This window comes from Eumetopias jubatus, unplaced genomic scaffold, assembly GCF_037043125.1.
Source record: "Eumetopias jubatus isolate StellerSeaLion01/CBP00866 unplaced genomic scaffold, mEumJub1_p1.0 scaffold_9, whole genome shotgun sequence".
In the NCBI taxonomy this organism is placed as follows: Eukaryota; Metazoa; Chordata; class Mammalia; order Carnivora; family Otariidae; genus Eumetopias; species Eumetopias jubatus.
In genome coordinates this window covers 135,409,626-135,433,689 of record NW_028274815.1, presented here as the reverse complement: position 1 = coordinate 135,433,689, position 24,064 = coordinate 135,409,626, and the positions used below count along the sequence as shown (strand labels likewise).

General features: G+C 50.8%; 1 protein-coding gene across 3 annotated transcripts in view; it reads left to right on the top strand.

Annotated features, from left to right (window-relative positions):
* Positions 1-329: 329 nt before the first annotated feature.
* Positions 330-24,064, top strand: part of BMP7 (bone morphogenetic protein 7) — an 85,102-nt gene continuing 61,367 nt past the window's right edge. For all 3 annotated transcript variants that reach the window (XM_088026289.1, XM_088026290.1, XM_028089177.1), the window contains exon 1: positions 330-747. In XM_088026289.1, coding sequence (XP_087882415.1) covers positions 330-747 — 418 coding nt within the window. The remainder of the gene's footprint in view (positions 748-24,064) is intronic.

Here is a 24,064-nt window from a genome sequence, read left to right as displayed (position 1 = left end):
GGCTCCTGGGTTTGCTGGCTGCTCCTCCCACCCGCGCCCGCCTCCTTGCTCGCTCGCTCGCTCGCTCCAGCCGGTTTCCAAGCCCCGCGGTGCGCCCGGGCGAGTGCCGGGCGAGGGGCCCCCGGGGCTAGCGCCGAGCAGGGGGCGGGGGTCCGGGCAGAGCGCAGCCGGCCGGGGAGGGGCCATGTCTGGCGCGGGCGCAGCGGGGCCCGTCTGCAGCAAGTGACCGAGCGGCGTGGACGGCCGCCTGTCCCCCTCCGCCACCTGGGGCGGCGCGGGGCCCCCGGTGCCGGGTGCCCGGAGCCCGGGTCGCGCGTAGAGCCGGCGCGATGCACGTGCGCTCGCTGCGCGCCGCGGCGCCGCACAGCTTCGTGGCGCTCTGGGCGCCCCTGCTCCTGCTGCGCTCAGCCCTGGCCGACTTCAGCCTGGACAACGAGGTGCACTCGAGCTTCATCCACCGGCGCCTCCGCAGCCAGGAGCGGCGGGAGATGCAGCGCGAGATCCTCTCTATCTTGGGCTTGCCCCATCGCCCGCGCCCCCACCTCCAGGGCAAGCACAACTCGGCGCCCATGTTCATGCTGGACCTGTACAATGCCATGGCGGTGGAGGAGGGCGGCGGGCCCGACGGCCAGGGCTTCTCCTACCCCTACAAGGCCGTCTTCAGTACCCAGGGCCCCCCTCTGGCCAGCCTGCAAGATAGCCACTTCCTCACCGACGCCGACATGGTCATGAGCTTCGTCAACCTCGGTGAGTGAGAGCAGGAGGGAGGCGGGAGGGGGGGGTGAACGTCTAGGTCAGGAGGCGCTTTGGGACTGGGAGGGGGCCACTTCTTACATCCAGTTCGCCCATCTTTACACTCCGGGCCGTTTGCAAAACCGCAGTGTCTGGCCGCGGGTCTCCTACTCCCGGCCCCAGGGGACCCCCAAGCTGTGCGCGCCCCAGGTAGGGCGAACCGGGCTCATTTTGGCCTGTGGGAGTTAGGCGGAGGAAAGGGCTGGTCCGAAGCCCCCTCCGGGTTAAATCGGCAGCCGCACCTCTGGGGCTGGAGGCGCCGGGCCGGCCGCGGCTCAGTTCAAAGCGCGGGGCTGGGTCATGTGAGCTGCGCCGGGCCCGCGCGGCCCCTGCTACCTGGATTTAAAGGGCCCTGCTGGGCGAAGCCGCCTTCCCGCCCTTTCGGGGCCCCTCTCAGCCCTGTCTGGACCTGGCATCGCAGGCGTCGCGCCCCCTTCCCCGCCCTGGCCAGCCCTACCTGTCCCCTCGCGGTGCGCCCGCCTTAGCGTGCCGCGCGCCGCCAGTGTCTCCGGGCCCCTCTCCTTGCGACCCGGCGCACCACCCCCCCCGCCCCGGCTCTCAGCTCTCCCGGCGGGAGCTGGGGAAGAAACGGTGCCATTGCGAGCTTTCTATTTTTAATATTTAATGATAGGTCCCAGGCGGGCAGAATCCATTTTCAGCGTTTATCACGTGTGGCGCGCAAACCACGGCTTTGGGCGATTGAGTGGCGCGGGATCTCGGAGCAGACGCTGCCGGGGGCGGACGGGGGACCTAGCTCACTCCCCGAGCCGCAGGGGCCCCGGGGACCGGAGGCTGGCGCTACAGCGGGGGCGCGGTGGCTCCGCCTCCCTCCGTGCACGCACATTCACCAGACGTGCTCAAACTAACCCCCGGCAGCGCGCTGTAGGACTGATGATCAAATATTTGGTTTCCGAGATAACACACCCCGATAGCGCTGTTCCTGAGCCGATTTCATTCTACGTGTGTAACTTGCTGCGAAAATCCGAACCGAGTCAAGACAGCAAACTCACGCCCACGGGAGCCCTGTCAACAGCGCCGGGATACTGAAGGCCCCCTCTGGGCGCGTGGGGCGTGGGTGGAGGAGCCGGGAAGCGGGAATCAACCCCAAAGCTTCCAGCCCCAGATAAGGCCCGCGAGTTCCCGGGTCGCCATTGTCTGCCCTTAATAATAGCCAAAAAAAAAAAAAAAAAAAATCAAATAGTGCAATGAGTTTCAGCGAGCAAGGGGTGGGAGGTTTAGATGCCAAAACAACTTCAAGAAAGTTTAAATTATACTAAGCAGCCAGTTAGAAGGAGGCAGCTCCATATGTCCCGGTTTAGAACGATCTCCAAGATGTATGAGGTGGAAAAAACCAAGGTGCAGATCCGTGAGGTTACGTATGTGCTTGTATATCATCTGTTCCCACTGGAAGAAGACACCGTGAACTGGAAATAGATTTTACTGGGGGGTGGGGCAGGACTGGGGCTGGAGCTTAGGAGTGGGACCTGGGGTCTGATTTCTGATTTTTCACTGTCTGCACTTTTGTCTGTGTGATTTTTTTTTTTTTACAATGTGTATTTATGACCTACACCAGAAACTAAAGAAAAATTCCAAATATATATATATATATATATATATGTATATGTAAATTAAAGCAGAGCTCTGTCGCCATACTGAAGCCGGTGGTTAGCCTGGGCCAGGTCCTTTCTCTGGTGAGGGATTTATGGTATCTTCTGTTCTGTTGGGTACCCATGACCCCCAGTGAATGCAGCAGGTACTGGTGGCCTTCAGAGCCAGGCTAGGGTCATTAAAAAGGCGTTTGTAAGCCCTGGCTTCTGCTAACCAAGTGCAGAAAAGCACCCTGCTTCTATGGACCAGCAACGTGGTTAGGGCTTCCCCCCACCCCAGAACAGGAGGAGGTTGCTGACTGGGCGCCTCTGGGAACCTTGGGGCAGGGCTGTTCGCTCCCCCTGGGGGGTGGGAGCAAGCCGGGACTTGTTTGAGAAGGCCACAGCTGGGTGGTTCTCCTCTGCCTGTACACACACCTTCCAACCCGTTAGCCCCATTTCTTTCATCTTGAAAGGACAAAGACCGGCTTGTCTGAGCCTCTTAATCAGTCGGGCTGGCTTTGGGCTTTGTGGGACAGTCCTGACTTTCTCAGGTCTTGCTTTCTGGAACATCACTCCAAATTAGATGGCGCAGTGGCTTTTAACAGAGTACGCTGACCTTGTTTTCTTTCCCTCGCTGTCCCTAAAACTCGAGGTCATTAGTTGGGTGAAGACCTGGCCTGCAGTTTGGCAAGACTCCTCCTGTGGATGCTTTAAGGGTGGCCTTTCATTTCTGCTCAGCAACAGCACAGGAGGAGTAAACCGCCTGTCCCTTCCATTCTGTCCAGGGCTCCAGAATTTCTCCATAGGAGGGGCCTGGGGGTGGCAGTGGGGGTGGAGGGGAATGTGTAAGAGATTAATCTGGAAGCTAAATTTGCTGAGGAAGCACACTGATTTTCCTTGGACTGCAAATCATAATTGATCTGTAACATACAAAGTTTTCTAAAGGTGCATTTAGTCTTACACTTTATCCAATAATAAGAAAATGTCATTCGTCCATATCAGATCATTATTTGGTAACCTGCGCGGGGGGTGCGGGCGCAGCTTTGGGGGGCTGCTGACTTTCTCCACGCACCTCCTCCTCCCTCCACTGCATACCACTGCTGTCCTGCCCTGCTTGGGGGACCTCTGACCAGATTCTGAAGGCTTTCGCAGACCTGGTGCGTTTATTCTTCCCTCTGTCTGCAGCCAAAATGGTTTTTGTTCCTCTAAGTCCTTCTCCGTGGAATTCAAGCTTTCTGCCAGGCTGAGTGGGATCTAAACTAGAGCGGGAGCTAGAGGAGAATGTAGGACAAAACCAGATGCGGAGAATGAGGACTTCAGACCCCATCTTATGACAAAGACCAGCCTGTCCCATGAAGCCCCGTGTGATGCTAGCTGAGCTACAGCGGGGGACCCACATCTCGTCGGCCGGGGCCCCTTTGGTTCAATGGCGGGATTTGTAAACTGGTTTGGATTAACAAGCCCCCGACTCCTCTGTGTAGACTTAATTTTGGATTTCAAAACAGGTTACCCTCTCTGAAATGGAACCCAGGCGATGTGAGTTCTGCAGACCGAATCCCCCAGAGCCCCCTACCATCCCCCCCCTCCCCGCCCCCCGGCCCCTGTAGAGAAATCCAGCAGTTCCTTTGGGATCTCCAAAAAGAAGCTGCCTGGCATTAGGGGGCATGGGATGCATGTTCCTCTCTGGCCCAGGTTAGGAAAGAAGCAAATTTGTTTTAATCTTCGAAGCTAAATTAAAAAAGAAAAATAAAAACTTGGAAACTGGTCATTCCTGGACTCAGTGTATAAAAGTGGCTTTTGTTAATATAGCTGAAGAGTCAGGAGAAGGCTGTGTAGTTTTTGCTTTATACCATCTGGCTGTCCTTTTTGTTGACAAGTGTTTGGCATTAAGATCTCTCCTCTTGCCCCTTAAGAACAGGCCCTACCACTGTAGAGTATTAGAAAAAGATTCTGTTACAGTTTTAAAAAATTTCCTTCAGGGAGTGCTTCGGGAAAGGAGCATGGGTTGCAGGCATTTGCAGCTGTAACCTGGCTTGTGTTAAAATTTGGAAGGGGCTCTTCCACATTCCAGCACTTGGAGCAACGGCCCTCACTTGTAAGCAGCCAGAGGTTAATATAGATGTCACACAGGCTTTCCCCTGCTCGCTCGCTCGCTCTCGCTGCAGAGCGCCTTCGCCATAGGAGTGCACCAACAGCTGTGTTTTTAGCAACCCTTTCCAAATCACTTCTTTTAAACCTCATTTTGCTGGTTCTTAAATCAAAGATCTTCTCCCCCCCCCCCACCCCATTCCCCTTTTCCCAAGGATATATGTGACCCAGATTTGAACTTGTTTGATCTTCTTCGTATTTCCCTTCTGGGATCAAGGCAGGTTAAGGCCCAGCCCTGGATGCCAGCCTACGGGGCTACTTTTTGGTTTTTATTCCAAGGGCTCTCATTTGGTTGTGGAGTGGTCCATCCAAGGTGTAAGGGAGGTGGCCCAGATAAAAATCGATTTGCGGGCAGTGAAGGGATGAATCTCTGAATGCCCAGAGAGAAGAAAGGGCTTGCGAGCGGCCGTTCGGGGGGCCTTTGGTCGCGTAGTAGGGCTATAACCTCTGCAAGATAAACACAGCTGGTGTCCGATCCCCTGACCGCCGGAATGCCTGCGATGTGAGCGAATATCACATGTCTGCTGAACTCAGAGGCAAGTGATGACTTCATTCCGGGGAGAGTCCCATCTAAGTTGATTGATCACCCCTATCGCTTTAATATCTTTTTTCCCTATTGGGTAAGGTCATATTTGGCCCCTTGCAAGAATCAGAGTGTCCTAACGCTCCCGCAGGCCCCACCCTCCCCAGCCTGTCCATCCATTTTGCCAGATGAATATTGAGAATGGAGAGCCCGAATGGCTGGCCATGTTAATTTTTTCGCAATCACTCTTCAGACCTAGCTGGGGGCTGTCGACACACTGTTTTTGGCAGGCTGCTGCAACGCTTCGCCTTAATGCACTCTGGCAGTGTCTCCGGGGTTAGGGCACAGGCAGGGATGTGTGGGACCTGTCATGTTATTGTCAGAAGGAATGCGAGGATTAGCCTTTAAAACGTGGTGGTGGGAGAGCGCGGCAGCTGTATACACTTATTATAAAAGACTTAAGTCCCACTGGTAAAATCAATATATTGAATTGCATGACCCTCTGCTTTTAATTAGTTTAAATCAAATGCGCCGGTGCCATTTTGCCTCCTCTCGCCTTCATGGGGTGAGGAAATACCAATATTTACATAGAAACTGTTAATTTGTGGTGAAAATGATAACACATTTAGCTTTACACACCCAGATTGCTCGGACTTGATGGATCCCAGAGCAGCGTGGCGTGGCGGGACGTCACCGGGGCGCGGGAGCAGGGGCGGCGGGTCCCCGGGAAGGCGGGTCCCCGGGCCCCCGATTCCGTGCGCAGGTGGGCACGTCCGTGGGCGAGGCGCCTGCCGAGGCGCCTGCCGAGGCTGGGTTTTGAAGAAAGCGCCAATTCTTTCATTGCGCGCCAGAAACGTTGAGGTTCACCCACATCATCCACAACCTTCCCTCTTAGGCATGCTTACAGAATCCTTAAGCGGGCACTTGCCTTTTTGGTCGTTTTGAGTCCTTGCTCCCAGCATGCTGGGTCTTTTGTACGGGGCAGCTCAAGGCACAGTACTTTATTTATTCCAGAGCTTCAGATGCTTTTCTTTCCAATTCCTGAAACAGTTTATAGAGGAAGGGGGGGGGGGTGGGTGGCGTTCCTTCGCTGCAAACGATCCCGTGTAAGACCACGGCTATTATGTGAACCGTTTGGTATTAGCTGTGTGTTCGGCTGCAATTGAATTCTGCGTTTTGCAGCAACTGGTATTTGACAAATAATATTTGACAAAAATGTGACTTGGTATTTCTTAATATGGAACAGGTATTTTGTAGTTAACCTTCCCCGACGAGAGATTGCGCGAACCCGGCGTGGACCAACACCGGCGCTGTCGCTGTGGACTTTTCCCCTCTCCAAAGTGGAGTGTTTATGATTTGGGGGGATATGGGGAGCGCATGGAGTTTGACACTTACGTGCAACTCTGAAAGGCGTGTGCGATGTGTCCTTTCAACGTTTGTGGCGGAAGGCATTGGTGGGAGCCGCGCAAAGCCTTTGCTGATCCGCGTGGAGTGGATTGAATTAATGACAACTCTGAGAGCCCCAGTTTTAGGGTAATTGCTTTATTGTTTTGGAGCCAGGGTGCTTATAATCCGGTTCCTGTACAAACATGTTTAACGTGTGTTAATGCATTTCCAAACCAGAGCCTCTCAGCACAACCCTGCTTTCCATTAATTGATGTCGGTAGCATGGTACAGTATTTCAAAGGGCTGGCCAAGTATAAACTGTGTTTCCAATTTCCTTCCTTTCCTGTGTTTGGAATGCCAATGTTAATTTGTTCCCATGCAGGAGAGGGGGCTGCCAACTGCGGCTTTCTATAAAGGGCTTCACAGTGAAGGCTTCCAGCCCTCGCTGATGCTTGGGGCTGCCTGGCCAAGTTTCCTGACACTTTGCAGCTAATTCTGGGTGATATATGGAGTGGGGGGTTGGGGGGCTTCACTGCCGTGTAACGGAAGTTCTGGTGACAGCCGAGGGTGTGACTTGGCAAGGGCGAATGGACCGGCATCCACAGTGATTCTCTTTCCACAGAGCTTAAACCCATGCGTCTGTTTCCACTATGGATGCATATTAGCTGTGTGACCTTGAACAAGTTTCTTAACATCTCTGAGTTGGTCTCCTCATTTTATAAAGGTGGATAATACTCCCCTCCTTCCCGGATCCTCATGAAGACAAAAGCATATCATGGGTGCATAGAGGCTGGGACACAGAAGGCCAGGTGCACAATAAACGGTAGCTCTTGTTCTTGTGGTGACCGCATCACTACTCACTCTGCTCTGTCAGTCCAGATATCAGTTTTTAAGGATTTATTTCATTTATTTGAGAGAGTGAGAGAGACAGAGCACACGAGCAGGAGGGACAGAGGGGGAGGGAGAGAGAATCTCAAGCAGACTCCCCGCTGAGTGCAGGTGTATGCGGGGCTCATCTCAGGACCCTGAGATCACGGTCTGATCTGAAACCAAGAGTTGGACCCTAAACCGACTGAGTCACCCAGGTGCCCGCAAATGCCAGTTTTTAAATCCTTATCTTCAAATACTGAGATTATGCCACCTATGTTATTTTAAAGATGTGGAGAAAATGGCCCCCAAAATGTGTGTGTGTGTGTGTTTGTGTGTGTGTGCTTGCACACACACGTTTCCTTCTTTCAGAGATCATTGAAATTTGAACGAGAACACCAAACTTACTTGAGGATAAATAGAGTATAATGCTGACTCTTTCTCTTACTTTTAGCATCTACGGCTATTTAAAAGTTTTATGACTAGGCAAACTGAAACTTGAGTGAGGGGTATCTGGGAATGCTGTGTACTATCCTTGCAACTTTTCTCTAAGTCAAAAATTATTCCAAAATAAAAAGTCTTAATTTTAAAAAAGCACATGACTGAAGTATTTCTTCCCAGCCCTTCTGGAAGATGGTCAAAGTACAAATTGTCTTTTCCTTCAAGGGAGTGTCAAGCCCAAAGCATTCATTAACAGAACAGCACAGCCTCCCCACTCTTTATTGGAGCAGGTGCAAGGCTGCCCCCCACTCCCCCGGCTGGGCCGAGGCCACAACGAAGCCCTGTGTGGATGCAGTGCTTTGAGAAGCCTCTGGAGACCCGGGGACGAAAGAGAATGTCTCCAGGGCCCCGAGACGAGGGGTGGGCTTAATCACTCAAGGCTTCCCGTAAATTCCCTTCAGCTCTTTCTGTACTGTTTGAAAAAATCTGACTTGGTGGGTATTAGGTTTCCCTGCATCTTTGAGGTCACGTGTTATTCTTTCACATCTTTATCTCCCCAGAGTAGCTTTCAAGTTCCAATCTTTTGTTGTCTGGCTTAATTAAATTTGGCTGTGAATAAAAACTTGCACTGTTTCCGAAATTGAGGACTTGCATGTTTTTAAGCATCAGGGTTAGGCCTGTACTGTCTTGTAACGCCAGCCTCTCTCTTGCTTTTATGCAGTTTGGAAAAAAAAAAAAATCTAAACCCGTAGCATGACAGTCGCCTTAGACTGGTTCTATCACGGACCCGGTGCTCACCTGCCCGGCAATTGAACGTTGCCAACGGAGCAAGCGAGTGATCTTGTGGTTTCAATGACTTGTGTTTGGCCTTTGAGAAAGGACTCCTTTCCTGACTGTTGCTTCAGACATTCTTACTACCCTGTTCTTGCGCTGCCTCGCCAAATTCTCACGGCACAGGGCTCGGGTATTGGCTACTCGTGAGCATGAATGAGTGGAAGGTGTTCTAATGCAGCATCTTCTAAATGCTTTTTGACTTCGCATCCCCGCCAGTAAATTTCTGGGTCCACACCCTAAACAGAAATAAATCCTACTGTTGTAGTATAGTTTTTTTTTTAACCTTATGAAAACATAGACTAAAATACACATTTAAGGAGGAGGCACTAAAGATAAAAACAATATAAAATTCTGATGTTCATTAATACACATTTTAACTAATTGATCATTATTAATTAATACAAAATGATGCTTTTAATGAACAAGACACGTTTCATTTTGCTCTCACAAATTAGTTAATGTTATGTGATAGAATTTGATGTCTTTCAAAATCGTGGTTCAACGGTTGGGGATCAGCGAGCTAAAGGTCTGGTCCTATATTTTGATTATTTTCTGTTTGGCATAAATGAAGTTATCACGTGATAACAGAGACCCCACAGTCTTGGGGGGGGGAACCACCCACAGAGGTTTGTTCTCTTGTATTAAGTTATGGCTCCATGGTGGGTTGGTAGGAGGCTCTGCACTTTGATCGGGTGGGATGGTGCTCAGGTCCCCTGGCTGATGGGGCTGACACCCCTCTCGAAGGTCACCAGTTACCGTGTCAGAGGGAAAGGCTCTGTGAATTGTGCCTGGGATTTAAGAATTTCCACCTGGAGGTGAACGCCCCACTTCTGCTCACATTTTATTGGTCAGAGCTAGTCAGGTGGTCACACCAGACGGAAGGTGGGCGGGAAACTAAACCTGAGCTTGCAGAGGGGAGCACCAGAAGGAGCCGGGAAATGGTACCAGTGCCTGCCATGCTACGGTAGGAAGGCCCTCTCCCGGGAAGAATATGGAAATGGAATGAAGAGCTTGTTGGCTGCAACAGGATCCTCTCTTTTCAACCTCATCCACCAATTATGCAGAGACTTTTGTCAAAGCTCAGCTACTATTTTCCACCTTCCCCCGATGTCCTTGAAATCTACTTAATTATGATTGTGATATTTTCCCCATATCCCAGTGGATCCCTCTCGCCTCCCCCAAGCGCTTGCACCCCATTTTGGAGACCAGGGTTTCTAGAAGTTTTGTACCACTGAGGTATTCACATGGTTCAACAAGAATAACGACTTCTCTCTGTTCCCACTTGTAAAACGACTCGCTTCTTTGGGACTTGTCTTTCAGCAAAAGCACGCTTCAGTCTTAGTCTGGTTCACTACCCAGAGAATTAATGAGGCTGCCTCTGGTCCTGGCTGGAGAGGTGCTTGTTCTGGCCGGCGTTGGTGTGGGTCGTGCAGGTGATTGCCCTGTCATGAAGTCTTGCCCTGAATGGGATTGCTGCCTTTTCTTCCCGGGCCTCAGAGGCAATTTGCAGTGCAGGCAGAATCTTGCATGGCTGAATCTAGAAACTGAATTCAGAGAGTCCTTCATTACCTAAATGCATCACTGAAATAAATCATAGTGATAAAGTGGGAGGGTTGAGATCTTTTTGTAGCAGTAATGGATTTATGATACCCTTCTTTTTTGGGTCTCTGATTTAATTCTCTCAGCATTCTGCAAAGCAAGTGGTTTCATTCCCATTTTAGGGAGGAGGAGACTGAAGGGCCCCAGACTTGCATGGCTAGGAAGTGGTGGGGTTGACATTTGAATCCAGCTCTTGCTGAATGTAAAGCCATAAACTCTTTCCTCCTGGCCCCATGGAGGTATGTGATTGAGGGTGGGGGGACACATAAGGAGAGTGGTGTTGAGGCCACCGAAACACACACCGAGCCCTTGACCTTGGGGCTTGGTGCACTGACAATGAATATAGAGATGAGCAGCGTATACCTTTCTCTTTTGCTATTATCCATCCTGCTTACGATTAACTCCTCCTCCTCCATCTCTATGACTTCAAACAACTGTCAGGGCCCAGGGTCCCGAGTACCATGTACTAGGGCTCCTGCATGCACCTTATGCCCCTCTGATGGGGAAATTCTAGAGGCAGCCAGAGATTGGTATTTTAATAGCAATACCTCAAGACACTATAGAAAAGATCATGGGTATACCAGAATAAATATTACATAGTTCGTAATAGTATGAAATCGCCCATAGTCTAAATGTCCGTGAGCAGGGGATTGGAGGACTAGATTGGTAATAAATTTATTTATAAATTTATAATAAACCAGAAGGGAATGGAAAGACTTCTTTCTTATGTATCAATACCGATTCAAAACCATGTCAAGAGGGAGAAAGCAAGTTGCAGAAGGATGTTTAGGGTGTAACCATTTGTCACTGTGTCAAAACACACACTCAGGAGGGCATCAGATAATATTATATGTCGTCCGTGGGCCCATACATATGTAGTCAGGCCAGAGGGACATAACACGGGCCGCAGGACTCAACACCAGCTGCCTCTAGGGAGGCGGGGGAGGAATGTGATTGGGGAGAAATTTTAAGTTAACTGACTGTTCCCCTCAGGTTTTCTTTCTCTTAATAAGAAGCCATTAGGAAGTACAATGTGGTATCCTGGATCAGATCTTGGAACAGAACATGGACAGCCGCGGAAAAACTGGTGCAATTTGAAAAACAATCTGGAGTGTAGTTACTAGGAAGTAGAAATGAACGCTGATGTTCATTTCTTCGCTTTGACAAGTGTCCCATGGTTCTGGGGGATGTTGGCACTGGGGGAAGCTGGTGAGAGGGTGCTCTGGAACTCTGCATCATCTTTGCAACGTTTCTGTAAATCTGAAGTTATTCTAAGAGAAAAAGTTCATCGCAAAGGAAACAACCAGGATATTAATTCTTGTTAATTCTCAGTTGCAGGTACCTGGATATTTGTTACACTTTCCTCTGTGTTCTTCTTTGTGATTACGTTTTTCCCAAGCCCCAAGGAACTGGGAAAGCCTCCCGGAGAGCCAGTCTTGGAGTGGGTTCAGGGTCTCATGCCCCAAGGGCCAATAACTCATCAATCTCCAGACCCACTAGCATGATGGGGACTCAGCTGGCGAATGAAAACCCCGAGCAGCCATACCCCGAGACCTTTAAAACTCTTCCTGCCCCCGTTCATAAGATGCCCAGTGTGAAGCAGACATTCGTTTATGAGCACGAGAGACAGGGTGGGGAGGTCGTGTTAGGTCTTTCGGTTTTCCTCCCGGTCCTGAACTTTGTAAAATGCCCCCCACCATCTTCCCCTTTCTCAGGTTCCACTGTCTGACTGACTTGAGCTAACATTTGTTGAGAGAGAAGCCCTTAAAAATGGCAGTGGGGCCTCAGAACCTTCCAGGGCTAGTAAACGTTTATAGGGTAGAGGCACCAGTTGGTCATTTCCTTGAGGAGGAAACAATAAATGAAGCGACTTGCCTTATACCAACTTGAACCCTGAGCTCCTCATTGTCTTAAATTCTTGGGAGGGGGGAAGGGGGAATGGGAAAGGGGGGGGTCCCGAAATCTCTGGGTCTCCTGTGGCTCAAACACACTAAGAACTGGGAAATGCCTTTTTTAGGTAGAATTAGGCAGGGTTTCCCAGTCTTGGCACTATTACATTTTTAGCCGAACCAGTTCTCTGTTGTGAGAGCTGTGTCCTTTGTATTATAGGATGTTGGGCAGTAGCCAGGCTCCTACCCACCAGCTGTCAGGGGCACCCCAAGCCAATGCTGTGATAGCCAAGAATGTTTCCTGACGTTGCCAATGTCCTACCCCCCCCCACCCCGGGGTGAAGGGGGCACGGAGAGCACGATGGCCTCCAACTGCAAAGCACTGGTTTAGGGTAACTTTCCTCAAAGTTGGAAATTGATTTGAGAGCCTTTGCTTCAAACCCATTGGCCCATGGCAGTGACTGGGGGAAGCCAGCATTTTTAGACTGAGGGATTATTTTCCGGTTAAAAGGAATACAGATTGCAATCAAAACGTGAGCCCTCTCCTGGGAACACAGCACTGCCTGGGTTAGCAACACCCTAGGGACGGAGATGGAGGTTACATCTCTACAGAGTAGCATCATCTCCCAGGAACCAAAAGAGTCTTACAGTGCCTTTTGCCCCATGATACTAAAAGGTTGTTAAACACACCCTTAAAAGTGGGTCCTCTTTTTTTTTGTCCCTCAGGAGGAATTAGGGTAAAAAACCTCTCTTACCTGGTTTCCTCTGTTGGCAGGTAACTTTGGCGGGGGTGGGGGGGCAGGCAAGCAGCAGAGAAGCCTCGTGTGGCCACGGCCACCGTAGCTGGCTCAGGGAAAGCTGCTGGCTTTAGACCATGGCCCACGGGCCAAATCCGAACCTCCGTCTGTTTTTGCACAGCCTGGGAGCAAGAATGGTTTTTATGTAATTTTTAAAAGGGTGATAAATGATCAAAAGAAGAATAATATTTCATGACATTTGAAAGTTAGATGAAATTCAAATCCCAGTGTCTGTAAGGCTTCGTTGGGACATGCTCACTGATGTGTCGTCTGCATCTGCTTCCCCCCACCCCCACCCCCGCCGCCGGAGTGGGGTCACTGCCACAGAGAGCCCTGGAAGCCTTCCTATCTGGTGGGTTGTAGAAGTCTGCCAGGGCGCCTGGGGGACTCAGTCGGTGAAGCGTTTGCCTTCGGCGCAGGTCAGGATCCTGGGGTCTTGGGCGGGATCCGGCCCTGTGTCGGGCTCCCTGCTCAGTGGGGAGTCTGCTTCTCCCTCTCCGTCTGCCCCTCCCCCCTCGCAAAAATGAATAAATAAAGTCTTAAAAAAAAAAAGTTTGCTGACCCCTGCTTTTGACTGTCCATACCCTCTACCTGGGAAGGGATAAAAATTTAAAAAGCCTGAGTTTTACCCGCCCCCTTTGTCCACTGGCAGACGGCCAGTGACACAATGCACTCTGTGTCCTCCTGGACGTGCCAAGGGGCTCCTCCTAGCTTGAGGAAACTCTGATTTAAACAGATTACTCCTGTGATGGCTTCTCGGCATTCGTACTGTGCGGCGTGCATCGTGAATCCCTGCAAAGGTGCTGTGGCACATTGCATTTAGGCTCCTCCTAAATTTGCTTGGTCTCAGTAGCCTCCTCCCCGTGTTCCATTTTTTTTTTTTTTTTAATTCTCCTGGGGCGCCTGGATGGCTCAGTCATTAAGCGTCTGCCTTGGGCTCAGGTCATGATCCCAGGGGCCTGGGATCGAGCCCCACATTGGGCTCCCTGCTTGGCGGGGAGCCTGCTTCTCCCTCTCCCTCTACTGTTCCCCCTGCTTGTGCTCTCTCACTCTCTCTGTCAAATAAATAAATAAAATCTTAAAAAAAAATAAAAATAAACAAATAGAAAAAATCCTCCTAAAACATCTCAGGTGGTAGTTAAGACCGGCTCTGGGGTGGGACCATATGAGTCTAAATCCCACCTTTGCCCTTGTTAGCTTCGTGACCTTGGGTAGGTGATTATACTCAGGGTGTCCCGTTTCCTCCTCTGGGTCAGTAGCGGTGCCTGGCTCCTGGGTGGTGGGAGTCCCTGTGCGGAGGCAGGAGGAGAGCCAAGCACGGTGCCCGCGGGGCATGAGGTGCCCAGGACCGGTAGCTGCTGGCAGTGATGTGGTCACTCCGAGGGGCCTGCCTGTGCCAACTGTGGGTGCAGCTCCTCTGGGCGTCCCAGGCAGGGGGACAGGCCTCTGGCTGGTTCTGGAAGCGATGGGGGGGTGCGTGTGTCCCACGTGCTGAGCTCTGTGGGGCTGGGGTTGAGGGCGGTCCACCCTTGGCTGTGATAGCCTGCGGTGCGGCAGAAAGCTCGACTGTGTTAACTGGACGTGAGACAAACGAGGAAGCTGGTTGTCTTATGACAAATCCTGTTATACGAGAAAGTTGCCTCTTGCTGATTCCAGTCTGTATTTATCAATGCAGTGTTTTAAGGAAACATCGAACCGTCATTAGACCCAGCTCTATGTGTGTCCACCAGCTTAGGGCACAAACAACCCCTCAGATGTGTACACTTGACTGTGGGCTGGCCTACTCTTAATTAATTAATGAAAAAGTCACAGTCAAATTGCACCTGTTTTTTGTTTTTTGATTTTTTTTTCTGAACTCCCTTGATGTCAGACTTTGTGGCGTGGCATTTCCTGTGTCCCCTCATTTCTTGATATGCATACCTGACATTTCTCCATCTCAAGTGAGGTCCCACCCACACCAGCCGTTAGCATGATTCCCACATTTGTTACTATGTGTGAGGAGAGGGGAAGTCAGGGATGACCAGCCACTTGTCCAGCTTTGGGGACAGCAGGTCCATCCGGCTTCGAGTCCCAGCCCCTTGGTGTGTGACCTCAGGCGGGTCACTGGAAGCAGCCCAGCGCTCAGGGCCTCAGTTTCTGCCTTAGACAGCTTGGGCCGGAACAGAGTACCCTACAGTGGGGGGCTTAAAGCACAGACATTTATTCCCCACAGTGCTGGAGGCTGGAGGTCTGACATGAGCCTGCTGGCGTGGTTGGCTTCTGTCTCTCTCCCTGGCTTGTAGACGACCCGCTGTGAGCATCCAGAGCTCCCATCTCTTTCTCTTCTTGTGCGGACACTACCTCCTGTAGGAGCCCACCCCTGCCCTCAGGACCTTGTCTAAACCTCGTATCTTCTATCTTTTAATCCCATCATTTTGGCTTTGGGCTCCAACAGGTGAATTTGGGGGGCACAACTCAATCCCTAGTGTCCCTGTAAGGTGGGGTGGCTCAGAGCTCGGGGCCTGTGGGACCAACCCAGATAGTAGCAGTGAGCTCTCAGCAGATGGGGGCCCCTCCTGGGGCTGCCTTTGGGGCCCCATCTGCTATAGAGTCTCTTCTAGGCCCTTCCGTGAACGTGGCGATGGGCTAGCCCATGGTGATTGGTCGGCCAGCTGCAGCTCGCTGGGGGTGCCCGTGAAGCCCTCCCCAATCCCGCCCGGGCCCTCATATCCAAGACTGCATTTCTGTAGGTGACTTCACATTGTAAAAATTGTATTCATGTTTTTTTACTCAATTCTCATTACAGTTTTTTAAAGATGTATTTATTTTGTAAGATTTTATTTATTTATTTGAGAGGGAGAGTGAGAGAGAGAGAGAGAGAGAGAGAGAGAGAGAGAAAACACGAGTGGGGAGGGGCAGAGGGAGAGGGAGAAGCAGACTCCCCGCCGAGCAGGGAGCCTGACACAGGGCTCCGTCCCAGGACCTGGAGATCATGACCTGAGCCAAAGGCAGACACTTAACCGACTGAGCCACCCAGGTGCCCCCAAAGATCTATTTTTTTTATTTGAGAGAGAGGGAGAGAGAGAGAGCGCGCACACGCGTGGACATGAGTGGGGGGAGGGGCAGAAGGAGAGGGAGAGAGAGAATCCTCAAGCCGACTCCCCAATGAGTGCAAAGCCTGACGCAGGGCTCAACCCCATGACCCCAAGATCGTGACCTGAGCCGAAACTAAGAGCCCGACGCTCAACCACTGAGCCACCCAGGTGCTCCCCCCCCCATTACAGATTTCGACAAGAGGCCTGGGCATTTGAAAAAAAGTGTGATGCTGTAGTCCCCCCTTCCGTGGGGGCTAGACTGAAGGCAGCAGGTTGGACAGAAGTTGAGCAGAGTGAAAATCACCCTTGAAATCCCTTAAGAAGCCACATGGGAAGTAGACACATTCTGTCTCTGTGTGCGAAGACCCGGAGCCGGTTTTCCTTCAGTGGTGGGGCACATTGCTGCTGCTTCCGTGGCACATGAGGTGCGATGCTTGGTTGAGGTTCAGGGCCCATAGTGGACCCAAGCGCTTATCTTTAACCATTAGCACCACCCTCAGGGACAGCAGATGCTGCGAGGTATATGCCTCCCAAAGCCTGCTCCCTGCTTCAGTGGAGAGAGAAACGATGTCTCATTTAGGACTTGTTCTGAGTCACAGAACATCTGCCTTTGCTACCAATGGCTTCGGCATTAAAAACATGTCATTATCTCCCATAACAGCAAGAATTCAGGGAGGTGATTGCAAGTTTGGGGTAGCAGCTCAGTGATGTCATTCAGGTATATGTGAAATTTATGCCTTACCATCACCATCCTCAGATTCCTCATGCCTGTTACCTCATGGTTACAAGATGGCTGCTACAGTCCCAGACATCACATCCTCACACAATCTCATGTTCAAGGCAGGAGAAGGGGGGTGGGTTCAAAGAGCTCTCCTTGCTTGCCTAGCTCTTCATTTCCTAGAAGTCTCTAGAAAACTTCTCCTTATGTCCCATGAGCCCAGCTGGTTCATAAGGCCAGCACTTGCTGCAAGGGAGGATGGGAAGGTATGAAACTGGTTTCTGGCCAACACAGTGGGAGGTGGGTGAGGGAAAAGTGGATCGGAAGAGGTCGTTGGGTAGCCACATTCAATTTATTTAAATTGTTTCTCTTTGTTGTTGTTGCCTATGTGCTATATAGTTGGATTTACATAAGTTATTTGCACATGTGATTTTGCTCCTCTGTATGATAGATAGAGGCCCTAAGCTAGTTTCTGGTCTCCCGATAACAGTTTGGCACTTGAACGTTAAGTGGAAGATTGGTGGCGTGCTGACATGAGTTCAGACCCTCTGCAGCCCACGGAGAAAATTGAGCTTCTCTTTAAACTCAAACCTGTAAGTCAGTACAACTTGAGTCCTCATAGGACTCTAGCCAACAGCCAACTGTTTGCGGAAAACAAACTTTATTTTATCAGCTAAACCCTCCTGATCTCTTCAGACAAGGGGCCAAAGTATTTGAAAAGACCCGAGAAGGTCAGGAGTCATTGTAACCTGGGAGGAAGCGGAGGCCGGGCTGGGGCTTGATCTGAGTTCTGTTCGTGGGACAGGAAGCTCACGTTTCCCTCCGGGTAGGGGATGAATAGATCAAGATACTTAAGGCATCGTAAGAATCAGTGTCACATTGTCTGCTAGCCAAGGGTGGAGAGCTGCTGGGAGGGAAGGCCTGCCTGTCCTGGTGGAACCTTGCCTGTGCACCGAGAGCCTGAAACAACTTCTTCCAGGAGGTGGGCTCTGGGCACCTGGGTTGTTGCTGCTGGTTTGCAAGAGAGTAAGGCGCGAAGGTCTGAGTGTATCCTTAGGTTCGCCGGTTAGAATTGATGATCAGAGGAAAAGGAGGTAGAAGGTATTTTCAGGGATTATTTTTGGGCAACGTGTGCTTGGTGTCAACAAAAGTACATGTGACAGAATGCTTTGGTTGCGGGCAAAATAAATCTACTCAAACTAGCGTAAGTGGGAAAAAAAAAAAAAAAGGAAATCAGTGCATCTCCAAGCCTGAGGAAAGGACACGCCGGCAACTTGCAGGTCCGTAGAGAATCCAAGTATTATTCTCTCCATGTCCCTCATCTGTCACTGAACAGCCCCTCCTGCCTCTCTGCCTCACTGGGTTCATCTGCTCCCCTGCCGATTGGGAGAAAGAAGGCCACCCACAGCAACTTGTAATTACAACTATTTGGCTAGCCACATACTTGCTTTCCCAACTTCCCTAGCAGGTTGGAATGGCCACAGGATGCTGTCCTGACCAGTGAGACACAAGAGGAGATTTGCTAGGGGAGGAATGGCATAGGAGGTGGTTCTGAAAAATATTTTGCTTCCAGCTGAGTGACAGCTGAGCAAACAGAACTCTCTGTACTCTTCTTCTTCTTCTTTTTTTTTTCCTGCCTTTAATGTGGTTCTGTGAAGACGTGATGTTTGGAGTCAAGGCAGCCATCTTGTGATCATGAGGCAACAGGCCTAAAGATTAAATATCAATGCAGAGCAAAGAGACAGAAGAAACTTGGGTTTTTGATGACACAGTTGACTTATTGGACCCAACTAAAATTTCTGGGGAGAGACTCTTTGGCACCTTGAATCACACGTTCATGTATGCATCAGTTGGATCTAGAAGGTGGATCATGCTACATAAACAAGGTTGCTGGGAGTCAGGTTCTGGTCCCTTGTGGCTAGGTGGCTGGGGGTGGGGTGGGTTGGGGATGTAGCAACTATTCAGTTAGAGCTGTGTTAACCATCATGATAATAATCTAAGGAGGTAGCATTTGTCAGGGGCTCACTATGTGCCAAGCAGCCTTCATTCTCTTTACCTAAATTAACTTAATGGATTTTCATGACAGACATTTCAGGTGGGGGCCATTCTTATCCCCCCTATTTTATAGACCAGAAAACTGAGCACAGAGAAGCAAGTAGCTGGCCCAGGATACACAGCCAGGAAGCAAATTTGAATTTGGAGGTCCACTTCCTGAGCCCTGCCTCTTAAACTTGATCCCGAAGTGCTCCTCAGGCTCAAAAATGGGTGTGGAGCAGGTTAGTAAACAGCCTTGCTAATGGGCAGATCATATTTGAGGGCAGGAGGCGGCCACATAACTCTGCTTTAGGCATCATCCCCCATTTCTTTGATGATCAGTGTTTCTGAAACCAAAATATCTTAAAATTGATAAAGGTGCCTTTCCCCCAAGAGCTGCCATGACACTGATCACACCTCTTACAATAGAGGAGATATGGTGACAAATACTTCTTATGTTGAACTGAAGGTGGGTAAATCCAGCCCACATTTACTACGAACACTGTTTATTGGCGGTTTTGTAAATGGGTACAGAACGGCACACGAATCAAGAAACAGAACGTGATCGGCTCCCAGAATCCCTTGGCACTCTTCCCAAAGGGTGACCACTGACTTAATGGCATTGATTAGTCTCACCTGTTTTTAAATTTTATATAAATTTAATTGTACAGGAATTCTGTTAAGTCACTACTAATCATTTCCAATGATTTGTAAGATGACCCCATTTTGAACTGTTAAGTGTGAGCTGGGGACTCAGTTTACAACTCATTGGCATCCCTACTGATTACGTGCCACAGATTTCCAAGCCATTCTTTGGTTTGATGGTGGGTTCTCCTTCCCTTACCAGAAATGTGTTCAAAGGACAACAGTGCGGTTTTGAGGATGTTTTGGTAGTTAACTTGGGAATCCAAGTTCAGCTTGTTGAAAATATGAGTATCGGGGCGCCTGGCTGGCTTAGCTGGTGGAGCCTGGGACTCTTGGTCTTGGAGTCACGAGTTTGAGCCCCTCGTTGGGTGTAGGGATTACTTAAAAATAAATAAACGTAAAAAAAAAAAAAAAGAACTTGAAAATGTGAATATCGAATGGATCAGGCTCTTGAGGATTGCTGTTTTCCAGCCAACCTCCCCTGCCAGCCCCTGGGGACAGGCTTCGCACACCTCCACACCATCCTGTGTGCAGAAGGAGTGCAGATGGCTCTGTGGTGTTTTGGTCCGAGTACAGGATTTGGAGAAACTCTTATTTTGAAAGGGAGATGGGAGCCCAGCATGAAGGAAACGCAGAACAATCTCTTCCTTAGCTGCACCTGCATGGCCAGGGCCTAATGAGTTTGGGTTGATGGAACCCAGACCTCAGGAAGGATTATAAATTCTCATTTGATTTGATTTGCTTCTAAAATACCTTAAACCAGCTGTGCCTGCCCAGCTGACCCAGGAGTCTGGCTGCTCTGGGGGAAGGTCTGGAGAGGCACCCTCCTGTCCCACAGCAGCTCCTCTCCCCACCACCAGCTGCTCCTGGGGTCTGCTCTGGGCAGGGTACACGTGTGTCTCCCCTCCCCCCCCGCCCCCTGCCATGCCCCGTGATTGCTAGCCTCTGTGTCCTCGAATTCTCAGAAAGCCCCATCACTGGAGGCGCCTTCACATTTCCATTTTATAGAGGGGGGACGCTAAGCCTTCCAGAGATGGGTTAACTTGTCCTGAGTCCCTGCTGGCGATCGGCAGAGCCTGTGTTCCAGCCCAGGCCATCAGGCCCCATGGCCCACCCGAGCCCCACCTTTCTACGGCTTCTTGAGCTGAGTGAGGCAAGGGCTCCTGTGGGGGAAGTTTCTGGAGACTCTTCACTAAGATACTTGAGACTCTGCCAAGTGCCAGGCAAGTGGGTACAGCAGATGGAACCGTGGAGAACAACAAAGTAGTGACAGCTAACATCATTCAGGACACCTCCCTGTGTGCCGGCATGCCACAGACAGCCTCTGTGCCAGGGGTTCTCAAGGTGGGGTCCCCGGACTCTCAGCATCTCCTGAGAATGTGTTAGAAATGCCGGTCCTTAGGCTCCACCCCAGAACCCCCGAATTAAAAATGCTGGGAGTCAGCCCAGTGGTCTCGTGTTAACGAGCTCCCAGATGATTCTGGAGCACGCCGGAGTGTGCGAATCCCTGGCCCGTTTTAATCCAACAACAGCCCAGTGGAGTAAGTATTCTCATCCTCCTGTCTTACAGATGAGGAGTAACTCGCTAAGCCCCCAGTGGGCCGCGGAGCGGGGGCTCACACCCCGGCCTCGCTCCACGCTTGAAACCTGCTTTGTCCTGTGCCCTTGCTCAGTTTGTGTACTCTTGGGGTTAAAATCTAGAAGAGAAGACAGGTCATAGACAGGTCAGCAGACCAATCAATACAGTAATCAGAACAGTTAAGTTCTAGGAGGGAAACGGAACGGGCTAGTGGGGAGGGGACATTAAGGGATGGTGGCTCTGTTGGGCTGTGACCGTCAGGTTGAGCCCAGCTCAGCAAGAGGGAAGGGGCTACGGTGCCCAGCTGGACCTGGAGCAGAGCCCCGGCCCTGTGTTCCTGAACTTGGTATGTCTGATGATTATCCAGTGCGTGATGTCACTCACCAAGTGACAGGTTCCTGGTGGTCCTGTGACCAGAGCAGGGGGTCATCATGCCTGTTTACAGACAGAACCGAGAGCCGCGGAGCCATCAGCTTCCATCCCAGGCCTCACACACAGCTCCAGGATTAAATTCTCCCTGCTTCCGTGGCATTTCTCACAATGGGGATGTCTTTGCCGGGGGGACCCTCCCCTTGTACCTTTGAGAACGTGTATTCAGACCCTGGTTTGCAGTTAAGTTCTCCCTATCATTGTGTTGCTCTAAGAAGCCAGCACACTGATACTACAGAGCATTGCTCTAAGTTCTGAAAGAACTTTCTGCCCTGATGGACAGGTTCTGTATCTGTGCTTTCCAATGCAGGAACACTAGCTTCACGTGGCCATTTAGATTCAGATTAATCACACCAGAATAAATGTAAACGTTCACTTCCCAGGCACACCAGCCACGTCCCAAGTGCTCAGTAGACATATGTGGTTCGTGGCTGTCATACCAGAAGCACAGATATAGAATCCAGGTTTGGAGGTATTAGGCTGAACCATCGATAGGTCAAAATGGGTAGAATGTTGGCGACTTTCTATGCTACAACCTAATAGAAGCACAGGGAGTGGGCAAGACCGGTTAAACCCATCCCTTTGTTACAGAGGGAAGAACTGAGGCCTAGTGAACCTGGGGCCCCACCTCCCTCACTGAGAGCCCAGATGGGGCCAAAACCCAGGTTCCCAGACTCTCTCTCTCTTTTTTTAAAGATTTTATTTATTTATTTGAGAGAGAGGCACAGCGAGAGAAGGAACCCGAGCAGGGGGAGTGGGAGAGGGAGAAGCAGGCTTCCCGCCGGGCAGGGAACCCGATGTGGGGCTCGATCGCAGGACCCTGGGACCATGAAGGCAGATGCCCAACGACTGAGCCACCCAGGCGCTCCTCACAGACTCTCTTGAGGTTTGTCCATCTGTTCGCTCAGGGATTCTCAGCTTGGCATGATTGACAGCTGGATCTGGACCATTCCCTGCGGGAGGGGGGCTGTCCTGTGCTTTGCAGGATGTTTAGCAATGTCCCCGGCCTCCACCCACTAGACGCCAGTAGCACACACCCCCTAAGTTGCGGCAAACAAAAATGAATCCAGGCATTGCCCAATATCCCTTGGTGGGGTTGTTGGGGGAAGGGCAAAATCACCCTTGGTTGAGAATTACTAGTTGAGCTGAAAATAGTAGCTAGTTTCCATTCTTTTCCCTCATTTGCAGCTGGCCGGGGATGGCACTGGGAGCCAGGGATCCCTGGGGGCTGGGTTCCTCCCTGCACGGAGATGGGGCGCCCATGAATGAGGGATGGCTGCCCTCGGCTGATGGCAGAGAGATCGACATATGCTTACAGCCCATTTTTCTTTTCAGCTCTACCAGCGTCTGGGTCTCTTTAGGCAAACAACTGGCTTCAGCCCTAGAGATAATTAAACCCATCTTTTTTCCCCTCTCTCCACCCCATCCCCTAAACCCTTTGGTCCATTCAATTCACAATGATAACATTGTTCGAGCAATACCGCGCACATGTTGACACTGAAGTGTTTAATCTTGCGGTACAGCAATTCCCCTGCCCCACCCCCACCCCACATCTGTGCCTCGGCACTGATGACAAATGCCTGGCCTGCCCAGCGGCCTGGCCTCCGCGCCTGCGTCTCTGGGCATCTAACAAGGAGGCAGTGTCTCCGAAGACCCTCTCGGAGCGCCCGGCGCTGGGACTCCAGGTGGTCTTGTTGGCAGCCCAAGTATTTGGTGGAAAGTTCGAGAGTTGAAGCAGCAGTCCAGGGGCAGGGAGACAATGCTGCTTGTGTGCCCTCTACCAGACAGGGCCCTGCCCCCCACCCCGACGTGGGGGGCTAGAGAGGGAGGATGGGGAGACAGGTTAATGCTATGCCGTCTTCAAGCTGTCACCCTCTTTCCAGGGCGACTCTGGCCTTGGGCAAGAGCAAAACTTGCAAAGCAAAGGGGGACCTGAGTCGAATACAGTCTTTGCTCTCTCAGTGCAGCTTTGAAGGAGATCACTGTTGCGTTCACATGTGTGCTAAGAGCTTGCGATACTCTAGAGTTGTCCTTATTTGATTATCTCCACGGCTATGAAGTCGGCGGTGGTGTCCGGTGTCAGGGAAAGAGTCAGCGTGGCCGAGTGGTGAAGATCGTGTGGGTGTTCAGGCCAGCCGGGTGGCCATGGGGAAGTGACTTTGCGTCTCTGAGCCTCAGTGTCTCCATCTGTAAAATGGACACGATTCACGTGCCTACCTCTGAGTAGGATTTTTATAAGGATTCAGTGAGATGTTGTGTGTGACACGTGATGAGACGTCCAGGACAGTGGGAGGGCCTTTATAACCGTGACTGTCCCCCTCACCTGCATTTGGGTGGCTACTCTCAAAACAAAACCAAACATCAGAAAATAACAAGTCAACTCGTGCTGGTGAGGATATGGAGAAATTGGAGCCCTTGTGTACTGTTGGGAGGGCCGTAAAATGGTGCAGCCTCTGTGGAAAACAGAATGACATTTCCTCAACAAATTAAAAATAGAATTACCATATGGTTCAGCAATTCCACTTCTAGATACAGACCCAGAAAAATTGAAAGCAGGGCTTCAAGGAGATATTGGCCTCCCCATGTTCATAGGAGCATTATTTATAGTAACCAAAAGGTAGAAACAACCTGAGGTCCATCGACAGATTAACAGATAAACAAAACATGGTTCGTACACACAATGGAATGCTATTCAGCCTTGAAAAGGAAGGGAATCCTGA